Source organism: Oncorhynchus kisutch, unplaced genomic scaffold (assembly GCF_002021735.2).
Source record: "Oncorhynchus kisutch isolate 150728-3 unplaced genomic scaffold, Okis_V2 scaffold4039, whole genome shotgun sequence".
NCBI lineage: Eukaryota > Metazoa > Chordata > Actinopteri > Salmoniformes > Salmonidae > Oncorhynchus > Oncorhynchus kisutch.
In genome coordinates, this window is record NW_022265984.1 from 80,855 (window position 1) to 108,854 (window position 28,000).

Sequence of the window (28,000 nt, forward strand, 5' to 3'; positions counted from 1 at the left end):
TACAGAAGTAGTACTACGGTGTCACCTCGTTAGTCAGTATGTGTTACACCTGTGCTGGCTTGTCCATCTCGTTAGTGAGAAGGTGTTTCACCTGAGCTGGTCCAGGTTCTATTTAAGAGTGTCTGGCCCAGTGCTCCAGTTGTCTTGATAGATGTGGAGAGTCAACACCTTTCAGTTGCTCCACCTTTTTGGTTATTTGCTTCCTATTTATAAGTTTGAGGTGGTGGGACGGGTGCGCCATCGTCCGTGAGGAGATGGCGCAAAGTACATCTGGACCGTCGGTTCCGGGGATTGGACTGGCCAACACGGTGCGCTTTTCTTGGCGGGGAAAAGAGATGGAGCCTTGGGGGAGAGAAACCTTCGGGAGGAACATCCTAATGGGGCACCTAAAATTGAAGGTTAAAGATGTTCTATGCCTTCAGGGGAACCCAATGGAGAAGGGGTTTGATGTAACCCTATATTTGGAAGAAAAACACAATGAGATTATGAAGACGGTGACGGAAGGGAAAGAAGAAGGTCCCCTGTGTCATTACACGGTGACCAGCCTGGCAAGAAACAACTTCAGGGTGGTCACCGTAACCATTTACAATCCGCACGTGAAGGACGAAGAAGTGAGGGCCTTTCTGGGGAGGTACATGGACAATGTCTCCTCAGCGAGGTACCTCAGGGACTCCCTGGGTTTCTGGAATGGGAAGAGAGGCTTCCAGGCGTTACTCAGGGAGTCCCCGAAGAGTGTGGATGGCTACCTCCATCCTCCAGCAATGTTCTCCCTGGGGGCTGACAGGGGAACCCCATACTATGCACGTCAGCCCCCGTTCTGCAGGCGTTGTACCCTGGCCTCGTGCATTAATAAGAAATGTGGGTCGGAAGAGCACGAGGCCAGGGAGTGTGACGAGCCCAAGGCTTGCCACGGGTGTGGCTCCAGAGAACACCTGTGGCGTGATTGCCCGGATCGTCACAGGTCATACGCGTCTGCAGCTGGGGGGGGAGCGGGGGATGGGGGGAGGAAAGAAAGGACGCGTGCGGATTGTACGGATGGCACAGGGGAAAAGAAGGCAAGAGAAGAGGATGGAAAGAAGGAAGAAATGAGAAGAAAGATGGGGGGGAAGGAGTGGGGGGACAGCCTGCCAGGCTTCCTCGAGGTCGAAATGAGGGATTTGGTGGAGGGGTTAGCGGGGATGGGACGTTGTGTCTCCCCGCTACCTCCTTCACCAAAGAAGAAAGGGATGAAGAGGGGGAGCTTGGCAGGAAGTGAGAGGGAGGGGGGTGTGGAGGGGGAGGGGGGGCTAAGAGAGTGGCGGGGGGGGAGTGGAGGGTAATTTGTCCTCCCGGTTTGCCTCAGCCCCATGCATTTTAGTGGATGACTCCAGTGAGGGGTCGGTGGGCTGTTTGCTAGAGGGAATCCCAACTCCTGTTTGGGGAGATGGGGTCCCCTACATGCAGCCCCGAGGCAAACAGGGAGGGGGGGATGGTGGGTGGGGAGGGAGGACCCAACACACTGCCTGGGTCATGGGTTGGGATGGAGGACGGGGGGGCGTCAGGAGAGGAGAGGACGTCCCCACCGGTGGAGATGGACCAGGGGAGCATCGGGTGAGTCCTGTTTTTTTATTTTTTTTATTTTTTTTTATTTGTTGTTAATAATTAAATGAATAGTTTTTTGTTATTTAGAGGGTGTGGGGTTTGATTTCTGTTTTTTACAGGAGGTTCACCTGAGGGATGGTGGGGATGTGTGTAGATTTAAGAGGGAGTGGGATAAGGGGGAATCTTTTTGGGGCATAGGAGGGGTGCACTCAACAGGAGTAGGGATTTTGTGTGGGCATAGAGAGGTTAAAATAGAGAACACTTTTGTAATAATGCAGGGTAGAGTTTTGGGGATAGATGTTAAGTTTAGAGAAGCTAGATATAGGTTAATTGGGGTGTATGGGCCACAGGTGGCGGCAGACAGGAGGGAGATGGTGGACTGTCTGGCGCCCCTGTGTGTTACAAACAGGCACTTGGTGATAGGAGGAGACTTTAATATAGATTTAGGGGTAGGCAGTGATAGCAGTGCAGGTGCCATCTCTGGGCTAATGGCTTGCCATGGTCTGGTTGATGGTGGCCTGCACACTACTCCGGCAATGGTCGGTCCTACATGGCGCAACTCCAGGGGGGTTGCGCGGAGGCTCGACTACATTTTTGTATCCAGGTCTTTGGGTCAGTTGTCTGGGCGGCTGTTGCCTGTTTTCTTCACGGATCACGACGGGGTGTTCTTGCAGGTGGGGTCGCCAGTCTGCCTCTTCGGTAGGGGGTACTGGAAGTTAGATCGGGATATACTGGAGGAGCAGGCTTTCGTTGACGCATTTTTTTGTTTCTTTCGGAGGCTTGACGGCCTCCGGTCCATGTGCGAGGGGGTGTTAGAGTGGTGGGATTTAGTTAAGGTGAGGATTAGGGCTTTTATAATAGGATATTGTAGAAGGAAAAAAAGGGAGGAAAGGAGGGAGGTGGATCGTATCCAAAGGTTTTAGCAGACCGGTTGCGCACAGCCCTTCCCTACGTCGTCCACGAGGATCAGACGTGCGGGGTAGAGGGCCGCTCTATAAGATGGAACCTACAGTTGATCAGGGATTCCATCGCTTGGGTTGAAGATAGAGGGCTGCCTTTAATGGTAGCAGCGCTAGATCAGGCGAAAGCTTTTGATCGCGTGAATAGATCTTTTCTATTCAGGGTGTTAGGTAGATTAGGATTTGGGGAGAAGTTTATAGGATGGATCCGTACTTTATATGTCGGAGCGGGGTGTCGAGTTAGTGTAAATAGTCACTTAGGTGACGTTTTTGACCTCTCGTCTGGGGTCAGGCAGGGATGCCCACTCTCGGCTCTCCTCTTCGTTCTGTACATGGAGCCTCTGGGGGCTGCCATTAGGGCAGACACAGGGGTGGAAGGCTTGTTGATCCCTGGAAGTGGTGGGCTGCGTGTTAAGATGACGCAGTACGCCGACGACACTTCCTTGCTGTTGTGCAAGGACTCATGCCTGACAAGGTCCCTTGCCATCTTTGGGGATTTCACCCGAGCGTCGGGAGCAGTTCTGAACCATGCAAAGTCTTCCGTCAAGTTTTTCGGAAGATGGCGCGGTAGAACGGATGTGCCTGGGGGGTTCTCTCTCTGTGAAGGGGCCCTGAGGATTCTCGGGGTTCATTTTGAGACCTCCGGCTCAGCGACGCTAAACTGGAACATGCGTATCGCAGTGGTACAGAGGAAGCTAGCAATGTGGAAGGCTAGGTATTTGTCTTTTATGGGCAAAGTCCTGGTCCTAAAGGTGGATGTGTTGCCGTCTCTTTTGTATTTGGCATATATCTACCCATTGCCGGCTTGTCTGAGGAGGCCTCTAGTGAGGCTTGTGTTTCAGTTTATGTGGAGTGGCAGGTGCGAGTGGGTCGCCAGGGCACGTCCCATCGGGGAGGGAGGTAGGGGGGTACCACATTTCCCCCTCAAGCTGGACTCAATTTTTGTTTCTTTCTTGTTAGCGGAGCTTGCTCAGCCAGTGATACACCCGTCCGGTTACCTCCTGCGGGTGTTCTTCTCGTATCAGGCGAGAAGCGTAATGGTGTGGTCTAACACGGGTCCTCGGGCGGAACAGCTGCCGTGGCACTTTGGTCATGCGGCCAAGTGGCTGCGTGCGCACCCCGAGGTTGAAGTTGCCCGAGTAGGTTTAGACCACAGGCACCTGTACGAGGAGGTCAGGCAGGCAGGGAGTCCTGTGCCCGTAGCGGGCATCTCGTCAGTGGTCTGGGAGGGAGTGCAGGCGCGGGGCCTGGACAACAGGCTCAAGGACCTGAATTGGTTGGGCCTCCATAAGCGCTTGCCGGTACGTGCCATCTTGTACCGGTATAGTTTGGTGCAGTCCCCCACCTGTCCAAGATCCTCTTGTGGCAGGGAGGAGACTGTGCGCCATGCCTTCTGGGACTGTGCCTTTGCCGGAATAGTCTGGGCTAGGGCATGGGTGATGCTAGGTGTGGTTAGGAGTGATTTTGTTTTGACATGGGCTAGGCTAGAGAGAGGCGTAGGGAGAGCAAAGGGAACGGATAGGGACAGGTTTCTGCTCTGGCTTCTCATGAGTCTCTTTAAAAAGGGACTGTGGGAAGCCAGGCAGAATTTAGTCAAGACAGGGAGAGATTGGGGGGTGGAAGGGATAGTGAGAAGGGTGGAAGGTGATTTGAGGGGGAAGATGAAGAGGGAGGAGAGGAAGTGGGGGAAGCATGCGGCACGGGAGAGGTGGAAAGGGGGTTTAGGGCTGGGAGTGTTAGAGTGAGTTTGGTAAGGGGATAGATTAGGGAAGGGGAGATAGGGAAAGGGTTAGGTATTGGTTAGGTATGATGGGGAAGGACGATGCTCCCCTGAGGTTTGTTTTTGTTTGATGGTTTTGTAAATAGAATTAATTAAGAATGAATGAGAATTATGATTTTGTAATAGTATGAATGGTATTGATTGTAATAAATTATTTTAACCACCTTTTTGGTTTACTTCCTGTCTTTAAGTTTGGTGTGGGTTTTTCTTTTGTTTCCCTCTTCTTGGGCAGATTTAGTGGGTCTCATGGTGGGTGTCTTTTATGTCCCAATTGTTGTTACTAGTCAACTTCCAGTGACACCCACATAGTGTCTTTCAGAGCCCCTCCTAAAAAACAAGTTAATATTTTGGGTTGGATATTCCATCCAATTAATATTATAATCAATGGAATTTCCTTAATGTTCATTAGTATTTCAGTTGTTAATCTTCTGTCTGTTGTACTAAATATTTTTGTTTATTTTCATTTTGTTTTTCTTCCTGTGAAGCCATTGTGTTGCATCCATGTCTGAAATGTGCTGTATAAATAAAGCTTGATTTGATTTCAACAAATGAACCCAAAGACTGACCAATCAGTCCCTCTTAGTATGAAAAACAGTATCAATCCCACTTTTCCAGCCTGCTGAAGGCGTGGTGGAGAGGTAAACACCACCCCCGACTCTACCAGGGGCTTGAGGTGGTCTCCCACAGCTCTGCTTATGTCATGTTCTGTGAACTTGCTGTTCCATTTCTTGACTGCCCCTGTAACAGAAATAAATACATTTAGTCATATTATATAAAACATTAAAAGTAATGGATATGGAGCATCTATGGCCTCAGTTACACCTGGCACCTAAATGTGACTTCCGTCATCTGATCACTCCAAACTGCGTTAGGTTCAGATCTACCAGGATGGGCCTTTGACAGTCTGGATGCAGTCAGGCCACTGAATATAAATATGCAACGTTAAGAGGTGGGGTGAATGAGTGGGGAAAAGTACTATCTACACAAATCACCATAATAGCAAAGAACAAATGTGTGTGCCTGGGGGGAAATTAACTTTCATACAGCCAAAAGGGGTGGGAAATTACACCAATATCAGTGGTCAATTTGCACTAATGTAAATAAACATGGATGATGGAACATATTCCCTTTTGCTGATGTGATGAACCACTAAGGGGACATAAATATTTACCATCTAAACCATGTGTGACTTCTCACCTCTCTGGCTGTAGAAGTGTTCTTCCTAACCAGTCCCTCAACAGCTCTCTGACTGAGCTCCACCCTCACTGGGTCTTCAGAGGAGAGGAAGGCTGAGGAGGGTTGAAAGGATGAATGGATCAGTCACTCAATAAAGTGTAGAGCTGCTGTCTGATAAAATCACAATTTTAGTAGTTCATTAAAATAAACAAGGCTTTATGACTGCTGAATACCAACTATCATTCACTTAGATTGTGTAATTTCAGGTAGCGAAACATCCTTGGGACGTCCCTAGCCCATTGAAGTTTACATTTAAAATGGTTAAGTTATGGATTAAGGTTAGGGTTTAGGGTAGGGATGTCCCAAGAATCCCAGATAGCATTGACCATTGTGCATTTGTAACCGATGTGAAATGGCTAGCTAGTTAACGTGCGCTAATAGCGATGGTAACGATGTTTCGTGGGAGGCAGTTGTTTATGTCCCTGGTTAGAGCCCAGGTAGGGGCGAGGAGAGGGACGGAAGCTATACTGTTACACATTCTTCAGTTTCTTTTACGTAGCAGGTGTAAAAGAAACACAGACAAGACAAGTAGGCGCTCAGGTCATTATGGTCATTGTAGTTTTAAAAAAAATTGCATCTGATTATGCGTAACTGTATGTGGGGTTGTTAGAGAAGAATGTGATTGTCAGCCCTAACAATCCATTCTAGCACCTCATCAGGCTCTGAAAAAGTCTTCATTAATGACGTGTTCCTTCTATTCCAAGGGACAGCAGAGGAACTTCATCGATTCCACTCCTTCATCAATACAGTACAAGCAGTGAACATCTGAAATTCACCCTCACCTTTGATGTGCATGAAACAAGTTACCCGATGGTTGGACGATACTTTTCTCATCAATCATCTTAAAAACTGGAAATCAACCAATCCTTACCTATGATGTTAACTACATCAGAAATAACTTAAAATGTATAACTTTAAATTAAACCAATCGTTTGCACTCATGACTTGAGTGATTAAAGTAAACCAACGTTTTGGAAATACATTATGCCATCTAACCAATCAAAAAATGTTAGCTATATGCAGTTATCTTAGCCAGCCAGCAAACGTTAGCTATTTAGCCAACTAGCTATTAGCCTAAACAGCATAACCAACCAGCGCGGTTGTGGTCAGCAGAGACCAACTACCGGAGACCAATTAGATCCCAACTAACAGTAAGCCAAGGTGGAAAAGGTTACAAAACTCCCGTAGTCTAATTCACAGAAAACATGCTGAAAAGTAGTGATGGGGAAACAAAGCTTCCTGAAGCATTGGCTCTTTCCAGATAATTGTTTTTTTTGTTAAATAGTTTCATTACTCAAGGCTTTGAGCGACACAGAATTTAGAACAGCCACATTTTGAAAGATGACGTCCCACACCGTAGCAGCGTAGCCTTCATGTTTTCTACGAAACCACTGGCCTTGATCGAGAGCATCAAGTCTATGCTGCATTGTGGGTAAACGGTGACTGGCTGACTGATTTATAAATAATAATGAGTAGTTATTTATGATGCAAGGTGATTTGTAAATTAGTGAGACAGCAGCCACCTGCACTGTCGGCTGCAAAGTCGAACGAGCCCAATACCAAACCAATCAGGTGTTCAACGAAATGATTCTTCAGACGTCATTGATCACGTGCTGCTGATAAAGGGACACTGCTTTGAATTATACCGCTTAGCGACTTCAGTACATGCCTCATAGCTTCAGTCTCAAACTTAACCCCGTTCCTGCTGAAGAAGAGGAGGTCTGCTGGATGGAGAAGGAAGCTCTCGTGAAAGAGGAGGCTGTTACAATACAAAAACAAGTCGAGGTTGAGGCTGTTACCGTGAAAGAATAAGAGAAAGACGTCTCAGTTAAAGAAGACTCGTTCAGAATGAAAGAGGGCGACGACGTTTCAGTGAAAGAAGTGGAGGGGGAGGTGACTGTGTCATCGAACAATGAAGAAGAGGAGGAAACTGGATATCTGGGCCCGGTTTCACAAACGCATCTTAAGGCGTCCGATGGATCTAACGATGAACAGGCCCTGATTAACACTAGTAAGTGCTGTCTTAAACAGAAGCACAAACTCTGCGGTTGTTGAACTGATGTGTGGTGTTAAAGGGGAAATTTGCAATTGCTACATCCATATTTTGACTTTCAATTATTTATTTATAGGCATTGATTCTTGAAGAATATAACGCATGCCTCATGAGCTTAGTTAAACTGTTTACCACATCAGAACCCCAAATAAGCTTTTTTTAACTCTAATGTTTAGAAACAATGTAAACCAACACTGTATAGCCTCCACATGGTTAAAACTATACTGTTGATATCATGGATGGTCAGTCCTTGCATCCATAGGTCTGTCTATGAATTTGAGAGTAGTTACATTTCTCCAGCCCCATCCATCTTATTACCAAAATAGTGGTGTAATTACAGCTTTGTTATTGGTTGAACTGCAGATTGGTTGATTGAATGTTTGGCTTTTTTAAAGGGGCCACCTAGTTTTTAAACAATCAAAATGGCTGCCCAGAGACCTAAGCTGTGTTAGAATACTCATACTAACTGCACTATTTGTGATGTTAATTGAGTATATAGTTTGCTTATTATAGTATGATGTTAGTATGCCAAGTTCCCGGATGTCGTACTAAATTCGCCAAAATATGAAATATACACGCAGTACTTTACGGCCCATAATGCAATTCTTCAGGAAATGGGCGTGACTTCACATCGATTTCAGATTTTTAGAAAATGGAGGAAAATATTCAGCCAAAGTCCAACGGAGCGGATACGAATGAACCTTAAAAACCTGTTGGTACTAGGGGGCAGTATTTTCATTTTTGGAAAAATAACGTTCCCAAATTAAACGGGATATTTTGTCAGGACAAGATGCTACAATATGTATATAATTTACAGCTTAGGATAGAACACACTCTAAAGTTTCCAAAACTGTAAAAAATATTGTCTGTGAGTATAACATAACTGATGTTACAGGCGAAAGCCTGAGAAAAATCCAATCAAGAAGTGACTCATCTTTTGAAAGCCCTGCGTTCCGATGCGTCCCTATTGAGCTATGAATGCCCTATCAACCAGATTACGCTTTCTACGTATTCCTCAAGGTGTTTACAGCATTGTGACGTAGTTTTACGCATTTATGTTGAAAAATACCCGTAGGCGGCTTCATTGCGGAAGTGGTCACCTGATGCTCCCTGAGAAATTCTTGCATAAAATACAGAGGTAGCAATTATTCCAATCGCTTCTACTGAGAAACCAATTGTCCCGGTCGATATATTATCGAATAGATATTTGAAAAACACATTGAGGATTGATTATTAACAACGTTTGCCATGTTTCTGTCGATATTATGAAGCTAATTTGGCGTTGTCGTGACCGCAATTTCCGGTCGATTTCTCAGCCAAACGTGAAGAACAAACAGAGCTATTTCGCCTACAAAAATAATATTTTGGGAAAAAATTTACTTTGGCTATCTATCTGGGAGTCTCGTGAGTGAAAACATCCGAAGTTCATCAAAGTTAAACGATTTGATTGCTTTTCTGATTTTTGTGACAAGGTTGCCTGCTGCTAGCAAGGCATAATGCTATGCTAGGCTATCGATAAACTTACACAAATGCTTGTCTAGTTTTGGCTGTAAAGCATATTTTGAAAATCTGAGATGACAGGGTTAACAAAAGGCTAAGCTGTGTTCCAATATATTTCACTTGTGATTTTCATGAATAGGAATATTTTCTAGGAAGATTTATGTCCGTTGTGTTATGCTAATTAGTGTCAGATGATGACAACGGTCCCGTTCACGGGATGGGGTGTCACTAGAGGTTAAATAATTATGACAAATGTTGAGCAATGTAATAAAGTAATGACTTTTCAAATAAGTTACATTACACGTAATGTTAGCTACACTACCCTTACAAAACGCATAGCATATCTTTACAGCAGTATGTATCGGTATGTTAACTAGCTACCTAACGTTAGTTGGCTACTTATACTTCAAACTTGCCAGTATAGTAACTATAAGTAAAATGGTAAGAGTGAGTGTTTCTCTGACTTGTGTCTAGCAAGCTATCCAACGTTAGCCAGTTAGCTGGGGTGCTTTACTGTCATTGCGAGGTCAGAACGCTTGGATCGACCCTACTCCTCAGCCATATAGTATTAGTTTACAAACAGTGGTGTTATACGAGCTTATGTTTTGGTTTCTGGTGGGGTAATACGGTTGAAACAGTTAAGGCATTTATAAGTTATATTCTTCAAGAATCAGTGGAATCAATGGTTATATAGTAAACGGGTCTTTCTATAATTGCCAGTGCAGATTTCCTGTTGGGGTCAAATTGTTAGAGCTGTTGATAAGTCATTGTATAATATTCTGGCAATTATTTTCATGCCATTACATTAAAAGCGAAAGATTGTCTTTTCTTAGCAAGGTGTTGCTCAAATATTGTTAGCTGCTAATCGCTAGTTATCAGGCTAGCTAGCTTGCTAAATGTATTAAGAGTCAGTGTAAACATAGCTAGCTAATACTGCCTGGTAGACCTACTGAAAGGTGCCTATATTGGAGACCAAAAGTTGTCTGGCACACTGCTTAGGATTTCAACAACTTTAAAAATGTATTTTTTGCGTACAATCATCGACGTTACCACTAATGGGAAAACAAGACAAAATATGACTGTTCACTTGACTGTCTTAAGACGAATGTCAAATAATTAACATTCATTACAGATGTCATTGTTTGAACAACATAATGGCTACGCTGTTGGCATCACCTTTTTACAGTGTATTGTTGCTGTTGTGGGCCTTAAACCACCTGTCTGACTTTTTGTTCACACAGGAGAGAGACCTGACTATCGTGGATCCTCTGGGGGGCCTCAACAACCTCATGATGCTGACCGGGCAGAGAAGAGACTCTCCAAATCAAAACACCTCAAGAAACACCAGCAGAGACCCACAGGGAAGAAATCTCATTGCTGCTCTGACTGTGGGAAAGGTTGCAAATCTTCATCAGAACTTAAAATACACCAGAGAACACACACAGGAGAGAAACCTTATAGCTGTGATCAATGTGGGAGGAGTTTTGTTCAAGCTAGCCATCTGACTAAACACCAGAGAACACACACAGGAGAGAAACCTTATAGCTGTGATCAATGTGGGAGGAGTTTTACTACATCTAGCGGTCTGACAGTACACCAGAGAACACACACAGGAGAAAAACCTTATAGCTGTGGTCAATGTGGGAGGAGTTTTAATACATCTAGCGGTCTGACATTACACCAGAGAAAACACACAGGAGAGAAACCTTACATGTGTGATCAATGTGGGAGGAGTTTTGTTAAAGCTAGCCATCTGACTCAACACCAGAGAACACACACAGGAGAGAAATCTTATATGTGTGATCAATGTGGGAGGAGTTTTGTTCAAGCTAGCCATCTGACTCAACACCAGAGAACACACACAGGAGAAAAACCTTATAGCTGTGGTCAATGTGGTTGGAGTTTTACTACATCTAGTGATCTGACATTACACCAGAGAAAACACACAGGAGAGAAACCTTATATGTGTGATCAATGTGGGAGGAGTTTTGTTAAAGCTAGCCATCTGACTCAACACCAGAGAACACACACAGGAGAGAAGCCTTATAGCTGTGATCAATGTGAGAAGAGTTTTCCTACATCTAGCCAGCTGACTTCACACCAGAGAACACACACAGGAGAGAAGCCTTATAGCTGTGATCAATGTGACAAGAGATACTCTGATAAAAGATCTCTGATCAAACATCAGAAAATACATACATGAAGAAGTTGTTTCATGATATCACTGAAATAATGTAGAATGTTTTAACATTGTAGTAGGAGTGTTTTAATGATGTCACAATGTAGGATGTTTTAACATTGTAGTGGGAGTATTTTAATGATGTCACAATGTAGAATGTTTTAACATTGTAGTAGGAGTATTTTAATGATGTCACAATGTAGAATGTTTTAACATTGTAGTAGGAGTGTTTTAATGATGTCACAATGTAGAATGTTTTAACATTGTAGTAGGAGTGTTTTAATGATGTTCTACCTTATTGTTTGCCCTGTTCAATTGATTGCAGCATGATATGGATATTAACCTCAGGGGGAAATCCAGGCTCTGAATTGAAAGAGTATTATTAAATAAAAAGTGACTAACAAAAAAAAACAGCTGTGTTACACTTACTGCGTTGGTGACCCACTTCAATCAACATGCAGCACTTCAATGTAGTGAGCTGTTTTCTTCAAGTGGAAAAAAAATGCATGTAATATGATAATTGTTGCAGATGTTTGTGTATATACACACATGAAAACACTATAATTGGTCTATAATCAATTTTATTAACAATCCGACATCACTCCAGTATTTCTTGACAACATTTAAATTCTAATTGTCTTTATTCCCATACTGGGCAGTCAAATGTTTGCGTTTAGTCAGTGAGTTGCCATGGATCACAATTTATTTTGACTGCACGGTTTTCCTGTATTGGAGATTTAGTTTTGTTTGGGCTCGTTCCAAGGGCACGAGAGTTCTAGAAGCTAGTGACTTTTAGGATTCTATAGAAAGAAAAATGAGAAAAGATACGATTGTATTTTACTATTTAGAAATACATAGCCAGACACGATGTTTATATTGGAGAAGGTGAAGCATTGTAGGTGATTATAATGTAAAATGGGAGTTGTTTTCTGGTGGTGAGCAAACTTGTCCAACACAAATATAGAATAGTAGTGGTGGAATGACAGATTTGTTATTGTTTGAACTGCAGATTGCTGGGTTGTGTGTTTTTTTTTTAACCGCAACAAAATGGCTGCCCAGAGGCTTGGTTTGGTTAACTGCTGAGGGATGGGGGAAGGAGAAGTGTTTCCGCTCTCACATTCTTATAGAAGGCTATTGTAGCAACCGTAACCCAACACCCAGCGACCTCGTCAAGAAGTTCAGAAATCTTGGCGTAACAGTTCTAAGGTGTTGGCTTGACAGTTGCTGGACCCAGGTTTGAGTTCAGCCCAGGGCTACCCCCTGAATTCACTACACTATGAATACAAGGACTGGCCATCCATGAGGTCAAAATTATTGTTTTAAACAGATTTTGAGGCTACATAATATGTTCTATAATTGCCAGTGTAGATTTCCTGTGAGGGCAAATTATTAGAGCTGTTGATAAGTCATTGTCAGCCATTGTTTTTCATGCCCTTACATTAAAGGCAAGACACCTAGATTCAATTACATTCATGAATTGGTTTGAAACCTTTGTTTTGGTGCCTTGACGGATTTGTAAAATATGGTTTGTCAATGAATAACTTTTAAAAAATGATTTAAATGTAACCTTTATTTAACTAGGCAGATCAGTTAAGAACAAAATCTTATTTACAATGACTGCGTTCCCTGGACGACGCTAGGCCAATTGTGCCCCGCCCTATGGGACTCCAAATCACGGCTGGTTATGATACAGCCTGGATTTGATCCACGGTCAACCAAGAGTCATCTGTAAATTCTATCAATCGCCCCACTTGTTTTTATAAAATCTATATGTACTGAACATATGATGCTTTAAGCTGTTTGATTAAATAAATAAGACACACTAGTGACTAGAGGGAGGCAGTCGCCAATATAATCTGACTAGGAGGGAGCCGGTCATCGACACAACCTGACTAGGAGGGAGCCGGTCGACGACACAACCTGACTAGGAGGGAGCACGGTCGACGACACAACCTGACTAGGAGGGAGCCGGTCGTCGACACAACCTGACTAGGAGGGAGCCGGTCGTCGACACAATCTGACTAGGAGGGAGCCGGTCATCGAGACAACCTGACTAGGAGGGAGCCGGTCGTCGACACAACCTGACAATGAGGGAGCCGGTCGTCGACACAACCTGACTAGGAGGGAGCCGGTCATCGAGACACCCTGACTAGGAGGGAGCCGGTCGACGACACAACCTGACTAGGAAGGAGCCGGTCATCGACACAACCTGACTAGGAGGGAGCCGGTCTACGACACAACCTGACTAGGAGGGAGCCGGTCGTCGACACAACCTGACTAGGAGGGAGCCGGTCGTCGACACAACCTGACTAGGAGGGAGCGGGCCGTCGACACAACCTGACTAGGAGGGAGCCGGTCGTCAACACAACCTGACTAGGAGGGAGCCGGTCGTCGACACAACCTGACTAGGAGGGAGCGGGCCGTCGACACAACCTGACTAGGAGGGAGCCGGTCGACGACACAACCTGACTAGGAGGGAGCCGGTCGTCAACACAATTTTTATATTTTTATTTTTATTTGACTCGGCAAGGCAGTTAAGAACACATTCTTACTTTCAATGATAGCTTAGGAACAGTGGGTTAACTGCCTTGTTCAGGGGCAGGATGAACGATTTGTACCTTGTCAGCTCGGGGAACCGATCTTGCAACCTAAGGGTTTAGTATCCTGTTACCCTCTTCCTGTCAAACCAGAAGATGTAAGCATTGCAGAGGAGGATTGTCCAAAGTGGGGTATATATGTGGGGCATGCTGTCCGGTCCTCTGGCAGTCTCTATGGGGGTGCCACAGGGTTCAATTCTCGGGCCGACTCTTTTCTCTGTATATATCAATGATGTTGCTCTTGCTGCGGGCGATTCCCTGATCCACCTCTACGCAGATGACACCATTCTATATACTTCTGGCCCGTCCTTGGACACTGTGCTATCTAACCTCCAAACGAGGTTCAATGCCATACAACACTCCTTCCGTGGCCTCCAACTGCTCTTAAACGCTAGTAAAACCAAATGCATGCTTTTCAACCGTTCGCTGCCTGCACCCGCACGCCTGACTAGCATCACCACCCTGGATGGTTCCGACCTTGAATATGTGGACATCTATAAGTACCTAGGTGTCTGGCTAGACTGTAAACTCTCCTTCCAGACTCATATCAAACATCTCCAATCTAAAATCAAATCTAGAGTCGGCTTTCTATTCTGCAACAAAGCCTCCTTCACTCACGCCGCCAAACTTACCCTAGTAAAACTGACTATCCTACCGATCCTCGACTTCGGCGATGTCATCTACAAAATTGCTTCCAACACTCTACTCAGCAAACTGGATGCAGTTTATCACAGTGCCATCCGTTTTGTCACTAAAGCACCTTATACCACCCACCACTGCGACCTGTATGCTCTAGTCGGCTGGCCCTTGCTACATATTCGTCGCCAGACCCACTGGCTCCAGGTCATCTACAAGTAAAATCCAATCAAATTTATTTATATAGCCCTTCGTACATCAGCTGATATCTCAAAGTGCTGTACAGAAACCCAGCCTAAAACCCCAAACAGCAAGCAATGCAGGTGTAGAAGCACGGTGGCTAGGAAAAACTCCCTAGAAAGGCCAAAACCTAGGAAGAAACCTAGAGAGGAACCAGGCTATGTGGGGTGGCCAGTCCTCTTCTGGCTGTGCCGGATGGAGATTATAACAGAACATGGCCAAGATGTTCAAATGTTCATAAATGACCAGCATGGTCGTATAATAATAAGGCAGAACAGTTGAAACTGGAGCAGCAGCACGGCCAGGTGGACTGGGGACAGCAAGGAGTCATCATGTCAGGTAATCCTGGGGCATGGTCCTAGGGCTCAGGACCTCCGAGAGAGAGAAAGAAAGAGAGAAGGAGAGAATTAGAGAACGCACACTTAGATTCACACAGGACACCGAATAGGACAGTAGAAGTACTCCAGATATAACAAACTGACCCTAGCCCCCCGACACATAAACTACTGCAGCATAAATACTGGAGGCTGAGACAGGAGGGGTCAGGAGACACTGTGGACCCATCCGAGGACTAACCCTGGACAGGGACAAACAGGAAGGATATAACCCCACCCACTTTGCCAAAGCACAGCCCCCACACCACTAGAGGGATATCTTCAACCACCAACTTACCATCCTGAGACAGGGCCGAGTATAGCCCACAAAGATCTCCGCCATGGCACAACCCAAGGGGGGGCGCCAACCCAGACAGGATGACCACATCAGTGAATCAACCCACTCAGGTGACGCACCCCTTCCAGGGACGGCATGAGAGAGCCCCAGTAAGCCAGTGACTCAGCCCCTGTAATAGGGTTAGAGGCAGAGAATCCCAAGTCCATTATCTCCCTCACCAACTTCAAACATCTGCTATCTGAGCAGCTAACCGATCGCTGCCGCTGTACATAGTCTATCGGTAAATAGCCCACCCATTTTTACCTACCTCATCCCCATACTGTTTTTATTTATTTTATTTTATGCTCTTTTGCACACCAATATCTCTACCTGTACATGACCATCTGATCATTTATCACTCCAGTGTTAATCTGCAAAATTGTAATTATTCGCCTACCTCCTCATGCCTTTTGCACACAATGTATATAGACTCTCCTTTTTTCAACTGTATTATTGACTTGTTAATTGTTTGCTCCATGTGTAACTCTGTGTTGTCTGTTCACACTGCTATGCTTTATCTTGGCCAGGTCGCAGTTGCAAATGAGAACTTGTTCTCAACTAGCCTACCTGGTTAAATAAAGGTGAAATAAAAAAATAAAAGGAGGTGAAGCTTGAGTTAGATATCGACCTAGTGTGACCATCCTGGTCCCTCAAGTCAGTGAGTCAACACAGGAAGGAGCAATGAATGGATAGTTCATTTATTTCCAAAGCTGCAATGATGGGACACACACAGTATGGATGAATGATCAGTAGTGACAGGATATAAATACCACTCCCACAGCAATTCTACATTAATCTGCCCTGTAATTTACTAACAAAACTATTGAAATGTCTATCAAAGTCATTGTGATCGTATAGTGGATTTAACAATTCCTACTAATTCCTAATTTACTATAATAAAAATAAATACATTATTTCCATGTGTCTCATATTCACTACATCAGAATATCGCGTCATCCATTTTAGTATCAAAATATATCAAATTGACATGGAAAATTACTCAATGTCCCCCTCAGGTGGCGAAGAAGTATAATACATCTAAACTAACAAAACCGGGCTGATAAACTGGCTGGTGTTCATGAGTTTGTAAAACATATACTTTATACTTTTGTCATAAATGACCTGCATTGATGAGACACACAGTGTGGATGAATGATCAGTAGTCGACAGGGTAAAAATAGCACTCCAAAAGAAGATGCATTTTCCAGTTAGATACCAACTTGAAAGAGGGATCTTTAGCATGAAATCCACATGGAAAACAGACATTTGGCAAATAACATATAAAGAGAGGCTGACTTGACGCCAAACAAACAACAGTAATTACTAAAACATAAATTGCTAATGTATGATTTAAAACGTGGATTTAATGATGTAATGTCAATTTTATACATTTCTAACCCAGGACCACTCAATTTTCAAGTTCTCCATAAATCTGCTGTGGATTACCCAGAATCCCACACCTTTATCACACGAGCGGCGCAGCGGTCTAAGGCACTGCATCTCGCTGGAGGCGTCACTACAGACCCTGGTTCAAATCCTGGCTGTATCATAACAGGCCGTGATTGGGAGTCCCTTAGGGCAGCGCACAATTGGCCCAGCATCGTCTCTGGGTTAGGGTTTGGCAGGGGCAGGCCGTCAATGTAAATAAGAATTTGTTCTTAACTGATTTGCCTAGTTAAATAAAGGATAAATATATTTAAGAAATACTGCATTGTGGGTAGTGTGGGAAGAGTTCACAAAATAAGTTAATAAATATGTAATAACGCAAAAACATAACTGTTTGTTCTTATAACCATAAAGTGACGACAACTAGCTTACTAAGTCTTTAATAACCACACTGTATTGTTACACTGGTGAGTAAAAACTCATGCTTCGTACACTTTATCTTGTTGTCTGAAGATAAAATCTACATTTTACTCAACTGCGTTACCCACTCCAGTCAGCAGATGGCGGTCTGGGAATTTAAAGTTAATCTGCTGGTGTGACGTATAATCTAGTGGACGGAACGCTTCTTTCATCATCAGCAACAGTTCGTCAGACACCTCGGTAGCTTGCTAGACAAAATAGCCGAAACAATACATTACTTTAGAGGCTTTAGTGTATATTAGCCACTGTGTTTTAAACCCACTTCTATCGTCTAGTTAGTTATCCGATTTAATTTCATATTTACGGTGTTGTTATTATTCAGCTAGCGGGCTGGTTAAATTAGCATTAGCCTAGCTAGCTAACATCCCCGACCATGCGGTCACCAAGCTACTCTCCTTCTAATGAAGAGAAGGATATCACAGTAAATCAAGAAGTAGGGAGTGGGGCCGTTACTGTGAAAGAAGAGGAGGACGCGTTCAGAGTGAAAGAGGAGGATGATGTCACAGTAAAAGGAGAGGAAGATGCTGTTTATGGCGTGAAAGAGGAGGGGGAGGAGATTACTTTCACATCGAAAAAGGAGGAGGAAGAAGAGGAGGCACCTGGATATCTGGGCCCAGGTTCCCAAACGCATCTTAAGGCATCCAATGGTTCTAACGATGAATTTAGCCATAAGATGGTTTTGAGAAACCGTTCCCTGATTAACACTAGTAAGTACTGTCTTAACAACAGAGGCACAAACTCTGCAGTTGAACTGATGTTTGGTGTTAAGGTGGAAATCTGCAATTGCTAAATTATTTATTATTATTATTTACTCATGAGCTGAGTTCAACTGTTGTACCCCATCAGAACCCAAATAAGCTTTTTTTACTATAATGTTTAGAAACAATGTAAATCAACACTGTATAGCAGTTAAGAACAAATTCTGATTTTCAATAACGGACTAGGAACAGTGGGTTAATTGACAGATTTGTACCATGTCAGCTCGGGCCCGGTTACTAGTCCAATGCTCTAACCACTAGGCTACCCTGCCGCCTCAACATGGTTAAAACTATAATGTTGATATCATGGATGGTCAGTCCTTGCATCCATAGGTCTGTCTGTAGTTACATTTCTCCAACCCCATAATCTTTTATTACCAAAATAGTGGTGGAATGACAGATTTGTTATTGTTTGAACTGCAGATGGCTGGGTTTTGTGTCTTTTTTAAACAGCAACTAAATGGCTGCCCAGAGACTTGGTTAACCGCTGAGGGATGGGGGAAGGAGAAGTTTAACCACTCTCAAATTCATAGAGAACGATATTGAAGAAACCTTAACCCAACACCTAGCGACCTCGTCAAGAAGTTCAGACATCTTGGCGTAACAGTTATAAGGTGTTGATTTGACAGTCGCTGGACCCAGGTTTGAGTTCAGCTCAGGGCTACCCCCTGAATTCAATACACTATGAATACAAGGACTGGCCATCCATGAGGTCATAATGATAATTTAACCAGTTTTCTAGGCTATATAGTATATTCTAGAATTCATCCATGATGTCATAATGATAGTTTAACCAGGTTTCTAGGATATATGGTATATTCTAGAATTCATCCATGATGTCATAATGATAGTTTAACCAGGTTTCTAGGATGTACAAAAGTGGGGCAAAAAAGTATTTAGTCAGCCACCAATTGTGCAAGTTCGGCCACTTAAAAAGATGAGGCCTGTAATTTTCATCATAGGTAGACTTCAACTATGACAGACAAAATGAGAAGAAAAAAAATCCAGAAAATCACATTGTAGGATTTTTTATGAATTTATTTGCAAATTATGGTGAAACGCCACTAGCGCGCACCACCGCTAACTAGTTAGCCATTTCACATTGGCTACACGCGCTCTCAACATCAGACAAAATTTTTATAAAAGTACAATAAAAGTTCGTAGAAACATGTCAAACGGTGTTTAAAATCAATCCTCATGTTGTTCTTGTCATAAATATTCAATAATATTTCAACCACACAAAAGCTTCGCGCTGGGCTCATGGCTGAAAATGTCCGCTGTCCACTCATTGAAAGTGCTGTATCTCCCTCATTTTTCAGAGTAAAAACCTGAAACAATGCCTAAAGAATGACCACATGTAGAAGAAGCCATAGAGATCGTGACCTGGGTCCTAAGTCTTTGTATGGTGGATAGGCTTTCAATGGAAAAACAGCCTTTCATATCAGTTCTGTTATACTCACAGACATTATTTTAACAGTTTTGGAAACTTTAATTTAGGCACGCTTTTGATCCAAAATTCTGAATGCTGTCCCCTACCCTAGTGAAGTGAAGCATTCTGTTTAATTAAATAATTAAGACACAAATTACTCGACGTCATAACTAGAGGGAGCCGCTCCTCAACATAACCTGACCGGAGGGAGCCGCTCGTCAACACAACCTGACCGGAGGGAGCCGCTCGTCAACATAGCATTAAATTCAATTAAATATATCTTCCGGCAACCCGCCTCACTCAATGTGATACGGATCTGCTTTTTTTTGGGCCCTTATAGCTAGAACCTCCATCAGAAGCTAACCAGCTAATTAGCTACTAGCTATTTAGTCATTGTTAGCCACTGCTAGCAGCCTTTACCTTTTTAGCTCAAACACCGGCCGCTTTTAGCCTGGATAATACCTGCCAGTCTGCACAGCGCGATATCAACCCTGAGCATATCAGACTGTTTTTCTCCACTACATCACTGTATTCCTGCCGTAAGCTCTGGACCATTACACCAGATAATCGCAGCTGGCTAGCTGCCACTGAGTGGCCCAGCCCCGAAGCTAGCCTTGAGCCAGGCCCATCTCCCGGCCTGCTCGGTGGACCCTATGATCACTCGGCTACACAGCTGATGCCTCCCAGACTCTTCACTAAGACGACTAGAAGCCACTACATCACCGGATTCCTGCCGTAAGCTCTAGACCTTTGCACCGGATTGGCTATAGTGGCCAACGCCCTTGTCCTGAAGCTAGCACCAGTTAGCCTCAAGCCAGGTGCATCTCCCAGCTAGCAAACAAAATTACGCCAGCTACAGTACCTCTTTTGCCAATTGGCCTGTACCCTTTGTCGACACGGAGCCCCGCCGGTCCATCACAACTGGTCTGCCGACGCAATTCCGTCTGATGTGCCCTCAACCTTGGCTACATAGCTGATGCCTCCTGGACTGTTCATTAATCACGGTACTCCATTTAGTTTATCTGTCTCGAACTCTGGCCCTGTGTGTAGTTAACTGACCCTCTCTGCCCATTCATCGCCATTTTACCTGTTGTTGTCTTAGCTAGCTCTCTCAATCAACACCTTGCTTTATGCCTCGCTTTATGGCTCTCTAATGTCAATATGCCTTGTATACTGTTGTTTAGGGTAGTTATCATTGTTTTGTTTTACTGCGGAGGCCCTAGTCCCACTCAACATGCCTCAGAGAACTCTCTTGTCCTACCTCCCACACATGCAGTGACCTCACCTAGCATAACTGGTGCCTCCAGAGATGCAACCTCTCTTATCGTCACTCAATGCCTAGGCTTACCTCCACTGTACCTGCACCCTACCATACCCCTGTCTTTACATTATGCCTTGAATCTATCCTACCACGCCCAGAAACCTGCTCCTTTTATTCTCTGTTCCCAACGCACTAGACGACCAGTTCTGATAGCCTTTAGCCCTACCCTCATCTTACTACTCTGTTCCTCGGGTGATGTAGAGGTTAACCCAGGCCCCGTGTGTCCCCAGGCGCTCTCATTTGTTGACTTCTGTAACTGTAAAAGCCTTGGTTTCATGCATGTTAACATCAGAAGCCTCCTCCCTAAGTTTGTTTTACTCACTGCTTTAGCACACTCCACCAACCTTAATGTCCTTGCCGTATCTGAATCCTGGCTTAGGAAGGCCACCAAACATTCAGAAATGTCCATCCCCAATTACAACATTTTCCATCAAGATAGAACTGCCGAAGGGGGAGGAGTTGCAATCTACTAAGTTCTAAGTTCTATCATACTTTCCAGGTCTATCAAATCAAATCACATTTATTTATATAGCCCTTCGTACATCAGCTGATATCTCAAAGTGCTGTACAGAAACCCAGCCTAAAACCCCAAACAGCAAGCAATGCAGGTGTAGAAGCACGGTGGCTAGGAAAAACTCCCTAGAAAGGCCAATACCTAGGAAGAAACCTAGAGAGGAACCAGGCTATGTGGGGTGGCCAGTCCTCTTCTGGCTGTGCCGGGTGGAGATTATAACAGAACATGGCCAAGATGTTCAAATGTTCATAAATGACCAGCATGGTCGAATAATAATAAGGCAGAACAGTTGAAACTGGAGCAGCAGCACAGTCAGGTGGAAGTTGAAACTGGAGCAGCAGCATGGTGGACTGGGGACAGCAAGGAGTCATCATGTCAGGTAGTCCTGGGGCATGGTCCTAGGGCTCAGGTCCTCCGAGAGAGAGAAAGAAAGAGAGAAGGAGAGAATTAGAGAACGCACACTTAGATTCACACAGGACACCGAATAGGACAGGAGAAGTACTCCAGATATAACAAACTGACCCCAGCCCCCCGACACATAAACTACTGCAGCATAAATACTGGAGGCTGAGACAGGAGGGGTCAGGAGACACTGTGGCCCCATCCGAGGACACCCCCGGATAGGTCCAAACAGGAAGGATATAACCCCACCCACTTTGCCAAAGCACAGCCCCCACACCACTAGAGGGATATCTTCATGCCCAAACAGTTCGAGCTTCTAATTTAAAAAATGTATCTCTCCAGAAATGAGTCTCTCACTGTTGCTGCCTGTTACTAACCCCCGTCAGCTCCCAGCTGTGCCCTGGACACCATATGTGAATTGCCCCCCATCTATCTTCAGAGTTCGTTCTATTATGGCCAACATCCAGTGAAATTGCAGAGTGCCAAATTCAAAAACAGAAATACTCATTATAAAAATTCATAAAACATACAAGTGTTACACATCGGTTTAAAGATGAACTTCTTGTTCATCCAACCACGGTGTCAGATTTCAAAAAAGCTTTACAGCGAAAGCATACCGTGCGATTATCTGAGAACAGCGTCCAGCAGACAAATCATTACAAACAGTTACCAGCCAAGTAGAGGAGTTACACAAGTCAGAAATAGCAATAAAATGAATCGCTTACCTTTTATGATCTTCATATCGTTGCACTCACAATACTCCCATTTACTCAATAAATGTTAGTTTTGTTCGATAAAGTCTCTTTATAATCAAAAACCTCCGTTTTGTTCACGTGTTTTGATCAGTTATCCTACCGATCCTTGACTTTGGCGATGTCATTTTCAAAATAGCCTCCCAACACTCTACTCAGCAAACTGGATGCAGTCTATCACAGTGCCATCCGTTTTGTTACCAAAGCCCCATATACCACCCTCCACTAGGACCTGTATGCTCTCGTCGGCTGGCCCTCACTACATATTCGTCTCCAAACCCACTGGCTACAGGTCATCTATAAGTCTTTGCTAGGCCACCTTAACTCAGCTCACTGGTCACCATAGCAACACCCACCCATAGCACGTGCTCCAGGAAGTATATCTCACTGGTCATCCCCAAAGCCAACACCTACTTTGGCCGCCTTTCCTTCCAGTTCTCTGCTGCCAATGACTGGAACGAATTGCAAAAATCACTGAAGCTGGAGACATATCTCCCTCACTAACATTAAGCATCAGCTATCTGAGCAGCTTACCGGTCGCTGCAGCTGTACACAGCCCATCTGTAAATAGCCCATCCAACTGCCTACCTCATCCCCGTGTTTTTATTTCCTTTTTTGCTCTTTTGCACACCAGTATTTCTACTTGCACATCATCTGCTCATCTATCACTCCAGTGTTAATTTGTTAAATTGTAATTACTTTGCTACTCTGGCCTATTTATTGCCTTACCTCCTTACTCAATTTGCACACACTGTATATAGATGTTTCTTTTGTGTTATTGACTGTATGTTTGTTTACTCCATGTGTAACTCTGTTGTTTTTTTGTCACACTGCTTTGCTTTATCTTGGCCAGGTCGCAGTTGTAAATGAGAACTTGTTCTCAACTGGCCTACCTGGTTAAATAAAGTTGAAAAATAAAAAAATGTATGAATTGTTCATGATGTCATCTGGTGATTCATTTTTTTTCTTCCTGTTGTAAAGTAGAAACACACTGAAGGGAAACAAATACATGTTTTGAGCAAAATAGTTTTTTTTTTTAGACAACTGCAAACTAGAAGGAGTGAGTGATGTCATAGTAAGGAGTTGGCTTGATGGGAAGTCATGATGTCATCCAATAGGCGACTGATCTTCATGTGAAATTCATTTTTCTTTTTTAAATCCTTCCTGTTCTGTCAAGTTGGTTGTTGATCATTGCTAGAAAGCCATTTCAAGTCTTGCTATAGACTTTCAAGACGATTTAAGTCCAAACTGTAACTAGGCCACTCAGGAACATTCAATGTCATCTTGGTAAGCTCCTCCAGTGTAGATTTGGCCTTGTGGTTTAGATTATTGTCCTGTTAGGACCGTTTTTTGTATTCGGGTCTCTGAAATGCACTCTACCTACGTAACATTTAGTTTCCTTATATTACGCTGGGAAAACAGTTTTCATGGGCACAGAAATTCTAAATAATTTCAGAGTTTGCAAAATCCAGTGATTCTGAGAGTCACCTTAACTTTATTGACAACACCCAAATGGATACTGTCATTAATGCGGTTCTTCAATAATTACACATAATATTTAATTCTGTAGCTGTTTAGAGTCACATGTTCAACTATCATCAGCTGGTCCAGGAAATCATTTTCTGAATGACAGTCACATGACAAACATCACGACATACAACAACAACCAAAGTGCTTCTTCATTCATTACATAGGTCTATGTAATTGTTAGGTGAAGTTATGGGCCAATTTGGCAAACAGTGTATAAACCCTCATTGTCAGGCTGATGGAAAAGCCAAAGAGCATTTTACTGGTTGAAGTGTTTTTTTAAGTACAAAGAGGTTGATTTGCGATGACGACACAAACATTATATTAAGCAGGACGTTCAAACGAGCATTACAATTAAGCAACCTGGACATGGAGGTTACTCCCCTGAGTTTTCCCCCATTCACATTCAGAATACATTGTGAAAAAACAAAATCTTTGCTCACCATTTTTGCTCCAGGCAGATATACTTAATCCAAAACTATCGGTTTCCTCATTAGGGGGACGAGTTTCTACCACCAAATTGCATGTGCATCGCCCTCGTGACGCAATTTTAGCAAACACAGAAAGGTGCCTATGTTGGAGACCAAAAGTCGTCTGGCACACTTCTTAGGATTTCAACAATTGTAATAACTTTTTTCTAGCCTACAATCATTGATGTTACTACTAATGTGAAAACAAGACAAAATAGGACTATTCTTGCTCATTTTAAGACAATTGTCAAATAATCAGTACATTCATTACAGAAAACAATTGTTGTACAACATCATGGCTACGCTGTTGGCATCACCTTTTACAGTGGATTACCGCTGTTGTGGGCCTTTAATCATTTGTCTGACTTTGTTGTTCACACAGGAGAGAGACGGGACTACCGTGGATCCTCTGGGGAGCCTCAACAACCTCATTATGCTGACAAGGCAGAGAAGAGTCTCTCCAGATCAGAACCCCCCAAGAAACACCTGCAGAGATCCACAGGGAAGAGAACTCACTGCTGCTCTGACTGTGGGAAGAGATTCACCTCATCAGGCATTACAATTCATCAGCGAACACACACAGGGGAGAAATCTTATAGCTGTGATCAATGTGGGAAGAGTTTTACTACATCTGGCTCTCTGACTTTACACCAGAGAACACACACAGGAGAGAAACCTTATAGCTGTGATGAATGTGGGAAGAGTTTTACTCAGCTCAGCAGCCTAATAACACACCAGAGAATACACACAGGAGAGAAACCTTATAGCTGTACTCAATGTGGGAAGAGGTTTACTCAACAATGCAACCTGATATCACACCAGAGAACACACACAGGAGAGAAATCTTATAGCTGTGATGAATGTGGGAAGAGTTTTGCCCAATCTGGAGCGCTGACAGTGCACCAGAGAATACACACAGGAGAGAAATCTTATAGCTGTGGTCAATGTGAGAAGAGTTTTGGTCAATCTGGAGATCTGAGAGTTCACCAGAGAACACACACAGGAGAGAAACCTTATAGCTGTGGTCAATGTGGGAAGAGTTTTGGTCAATCTGGAGATCTGAGAGTGCACCAGAGAACACACACAGGAGAGAGACCTTATAGCTGTGATCAATGTGGGAAGAGTTTTGCCCAATCTGGAGCGCTGACAGTGCACCAGAGAATACACACAGGAGAGAGACCTTATAGCTGTAGTCAATGTGGGAACAGTTTTGCTGCATCAAGAACTCTGACTCAACACCAGAGAAATCTTTTGTCTGTGAATAATGTGGGAAGATTTTTGGTCAATCTGGCCATCTGGTATCACACCAGAGAGCACACACAGGAGAGAAATCTTATAGCTGTGATCAGTGTGCCAAGAGATACTTTAATAAAATATCTCTGATCAAACATCAGAAAATACATACATGAATGAGTTATTTCATGATATCAATGAAAAAATGTCACAATGTAGAATGTTTTAACATTGTAGTAGGAGTGTTTTAATGACGTCACAATGTAGAATCCTAAACATTTGTCCCCTGTTCTATTGATTTCAACATGATATGGATATTAGCCTCAGGGGGAAAATCCAGGCTCTGAAATGGAAGAGTATTATTTAACAAAAAGTGATTAACAAATTTTTTTTTTGTTACACTTACCACGTTCGTGATCCACTTGAACCTAAATGCAACACTTCAAAATGTATCAAGCTGTTTTCTGCAAGTTGTCCTCTAACCAGGGATGTACACATTACTCCCAGATTCAGTGTGGTTTTTGAGCTGTTAGCTTTAACAGGACGTGCAACCCCATCTCTCTCCTCTTGCACAAATTATTTTTGATTTCAACATGATATCGATGAGTTATAACAAATAAGTGTTGTGTTCCTTTGTTTAGTGACTCCTAAATGTAAATGCATCACTCCAAAATGTAGCTGACTGTCTTCTGCAGGTTGTCCTCTAACCAGTGAGGTAAAAGATATCTCCCATTTCCATGTGTTTTTTTTAGTTGTGTTAGTTTCAACAGCACATTCAACCTAATTTCCCCTCTAATCGATATCAGTGATTTATTGCTTCTTGTCAAAACAACAGCGTTTTTGGTGCTTGTGCAGTTTATAAGGAGCTTGTTTTAAAAAATATGATTATTGTGGCAGATGTTTGTCTATATAGCACATTTTATGTTTAGGTTTTCAATTTATCCCAAACTGTTTCTGCATATTGGTTATTGATTTGGAGACGTTAAAACTGTGTTTTGACATTGGGGATATCACACCTAGCAAAATGTCATTGAAAAGACGTTGAAAATAAGACTATTTAACCGAATATTTCATATTTACATTTCATGTAACATTTAGTAATCATAATTATTGATGCAACCAACTGAACATTTTTGGTTACAATTATATTGACGTTGTTGCCCTGCTTTTAAAATATTAGGGTTCATTTTCCAGCCTGCTGAAGGTGTGGTGGAGTGGTAAACACAGCGTCTATGGCCTCAGTTACACCTGGCACCTAAATGTGACTTATGTCATCTGATCACTCCAAACTGCATTAGGTTCAGATCTACCAGGATGGGCCTTTGACAGTCTGGACGCAGTCAGGCCACTGAATATAAATAAGCAACGTAAAGAGGTGGGGTGAATGAGTGGGGAAAAGTACATTCTACACAAATGACCATAATAGCAAAGACCAAATGTGTGTGCCTGAGACCTCCTATCTCAGCCTCCAGTATTTATGCTGCAGTGGTTTATGTGTCGGGGGGCTAGGGTCAGTTTGTTAAATCTGGAGTACTTCTCCTGTCCTATTCGGTGTCCTGTGTGAATTTAAGTGTGCTCTCTCTAATTCTCTCTTTCTCTCTCGGAGGAGGACCTGAGCCCTAGGACCATGCCTCAGGACTACCTGACATGATGACTCCTTCCTGTCCCCAGTCCACCTGGCCGTGCTGCTGTTCCAGTTTCAACTGTTCTGCCGTATTATTATTGGACCATGCTGGTCATTTATGAACATTTGAACATCTTGGCCATGTTCTGTTATAATCTCCACCCGGCACAGCCAGAAGAGGACTGACCACCCCACATAGCCTGGTTCCTCTCTAGGTTTCTTCCTAGGTATTGGCCTTTCTAGGGAGTTTTTCCTTTTTCCTTCTACACCTGCATTGTTTGGGGTTTTAGGCTGGGTTTCTGTACAGCACTTTGAGATATCAGTTGATGTACGAAGGGCTATATAAATAAATTTGATTTGATTTTGATTTGAAATGAACTTTCTTACAGCCAAAAGGGGTGGGAAATTACACCAATATCAGTGGTCAATTTGCACTAATGTAAATAAACATGGATGATGGAACATATTCCCTTTTGCTGATGTGATGAACCACTAAGGGGACATAAATATTTACCATCTAAACCACGTGTGACCTCTCACCTCTCAGGCTGTAGAAGTGTTCTTCCTAACCAGTCCCTCAACAGCTCTCTGACTGAGCTCCACCCTCACTGGGTCTTCAGAGGAGAGGAAGG

The 28,000-nt window shown here is 43.5% G+C and overlaps 1 protein-coding gene across 2 annotated transcripts; it reads left to right on the top strand.

Moving 5' to 3' along the window:
• The first annotated feature begins 7,029 nt into the window (after positions 1 to 7,029).
• On the top strand, positions 7,030 to 26,617 carry LOC116373404 (zinc finger protein 239-like). 2 transcript variants are annotated; one of them, XM_031821955.1, is made up of 2 exons: positions 7,030 to 7,567; positions 24,894 to 26,617. In XM_031821955.1, the coding sequence occupies exons 1-2, from the start codon at positions 7,405 to 7,407 to the stop codon at positions 25,892 to 25,894; spliced, it is 1,164 nt and encodes a 387-aa protein (XP_031677815.1). In that variant the 5' UTR covers positions 7,030 to 7,404; the 3' UTR covers positions 25,895 to 26,617. The 2 variants fall into 2 exon arrangements, with proteins under 2 accessions (XP_031677815.1, XP_031677816.1); XM_031821956.1 differs by lacking the exon at positions 24,894 to 26,617 and adding an exon at positions 10,351 to 11,312 and having other exon boundaries at positions 7,089 to 7,567.
• The last annotated feature ends 1,383 nt before the right edge of the window (positions 26,618 to 28,000 follow it).

What these genes read in the sequence shown, in the direction of transcription:
- LOC116373404 (XM_031821955.1), top strand. Translation starts at nt 7,405, where the DNA reads ATGAAAGAGGGCGACGACGTTTCAGTGAAAGAAGTGGAGGGGGAGGTG. An exon ending in ACAGGCCCTGATTAACACTA is followed by an intron (nt 7,568 to 24,893) that starts GTAAGTGCTGTC and finishes TTGTTCACACAG; the next exon opens with GAGAGAGACGGGACTACCGT.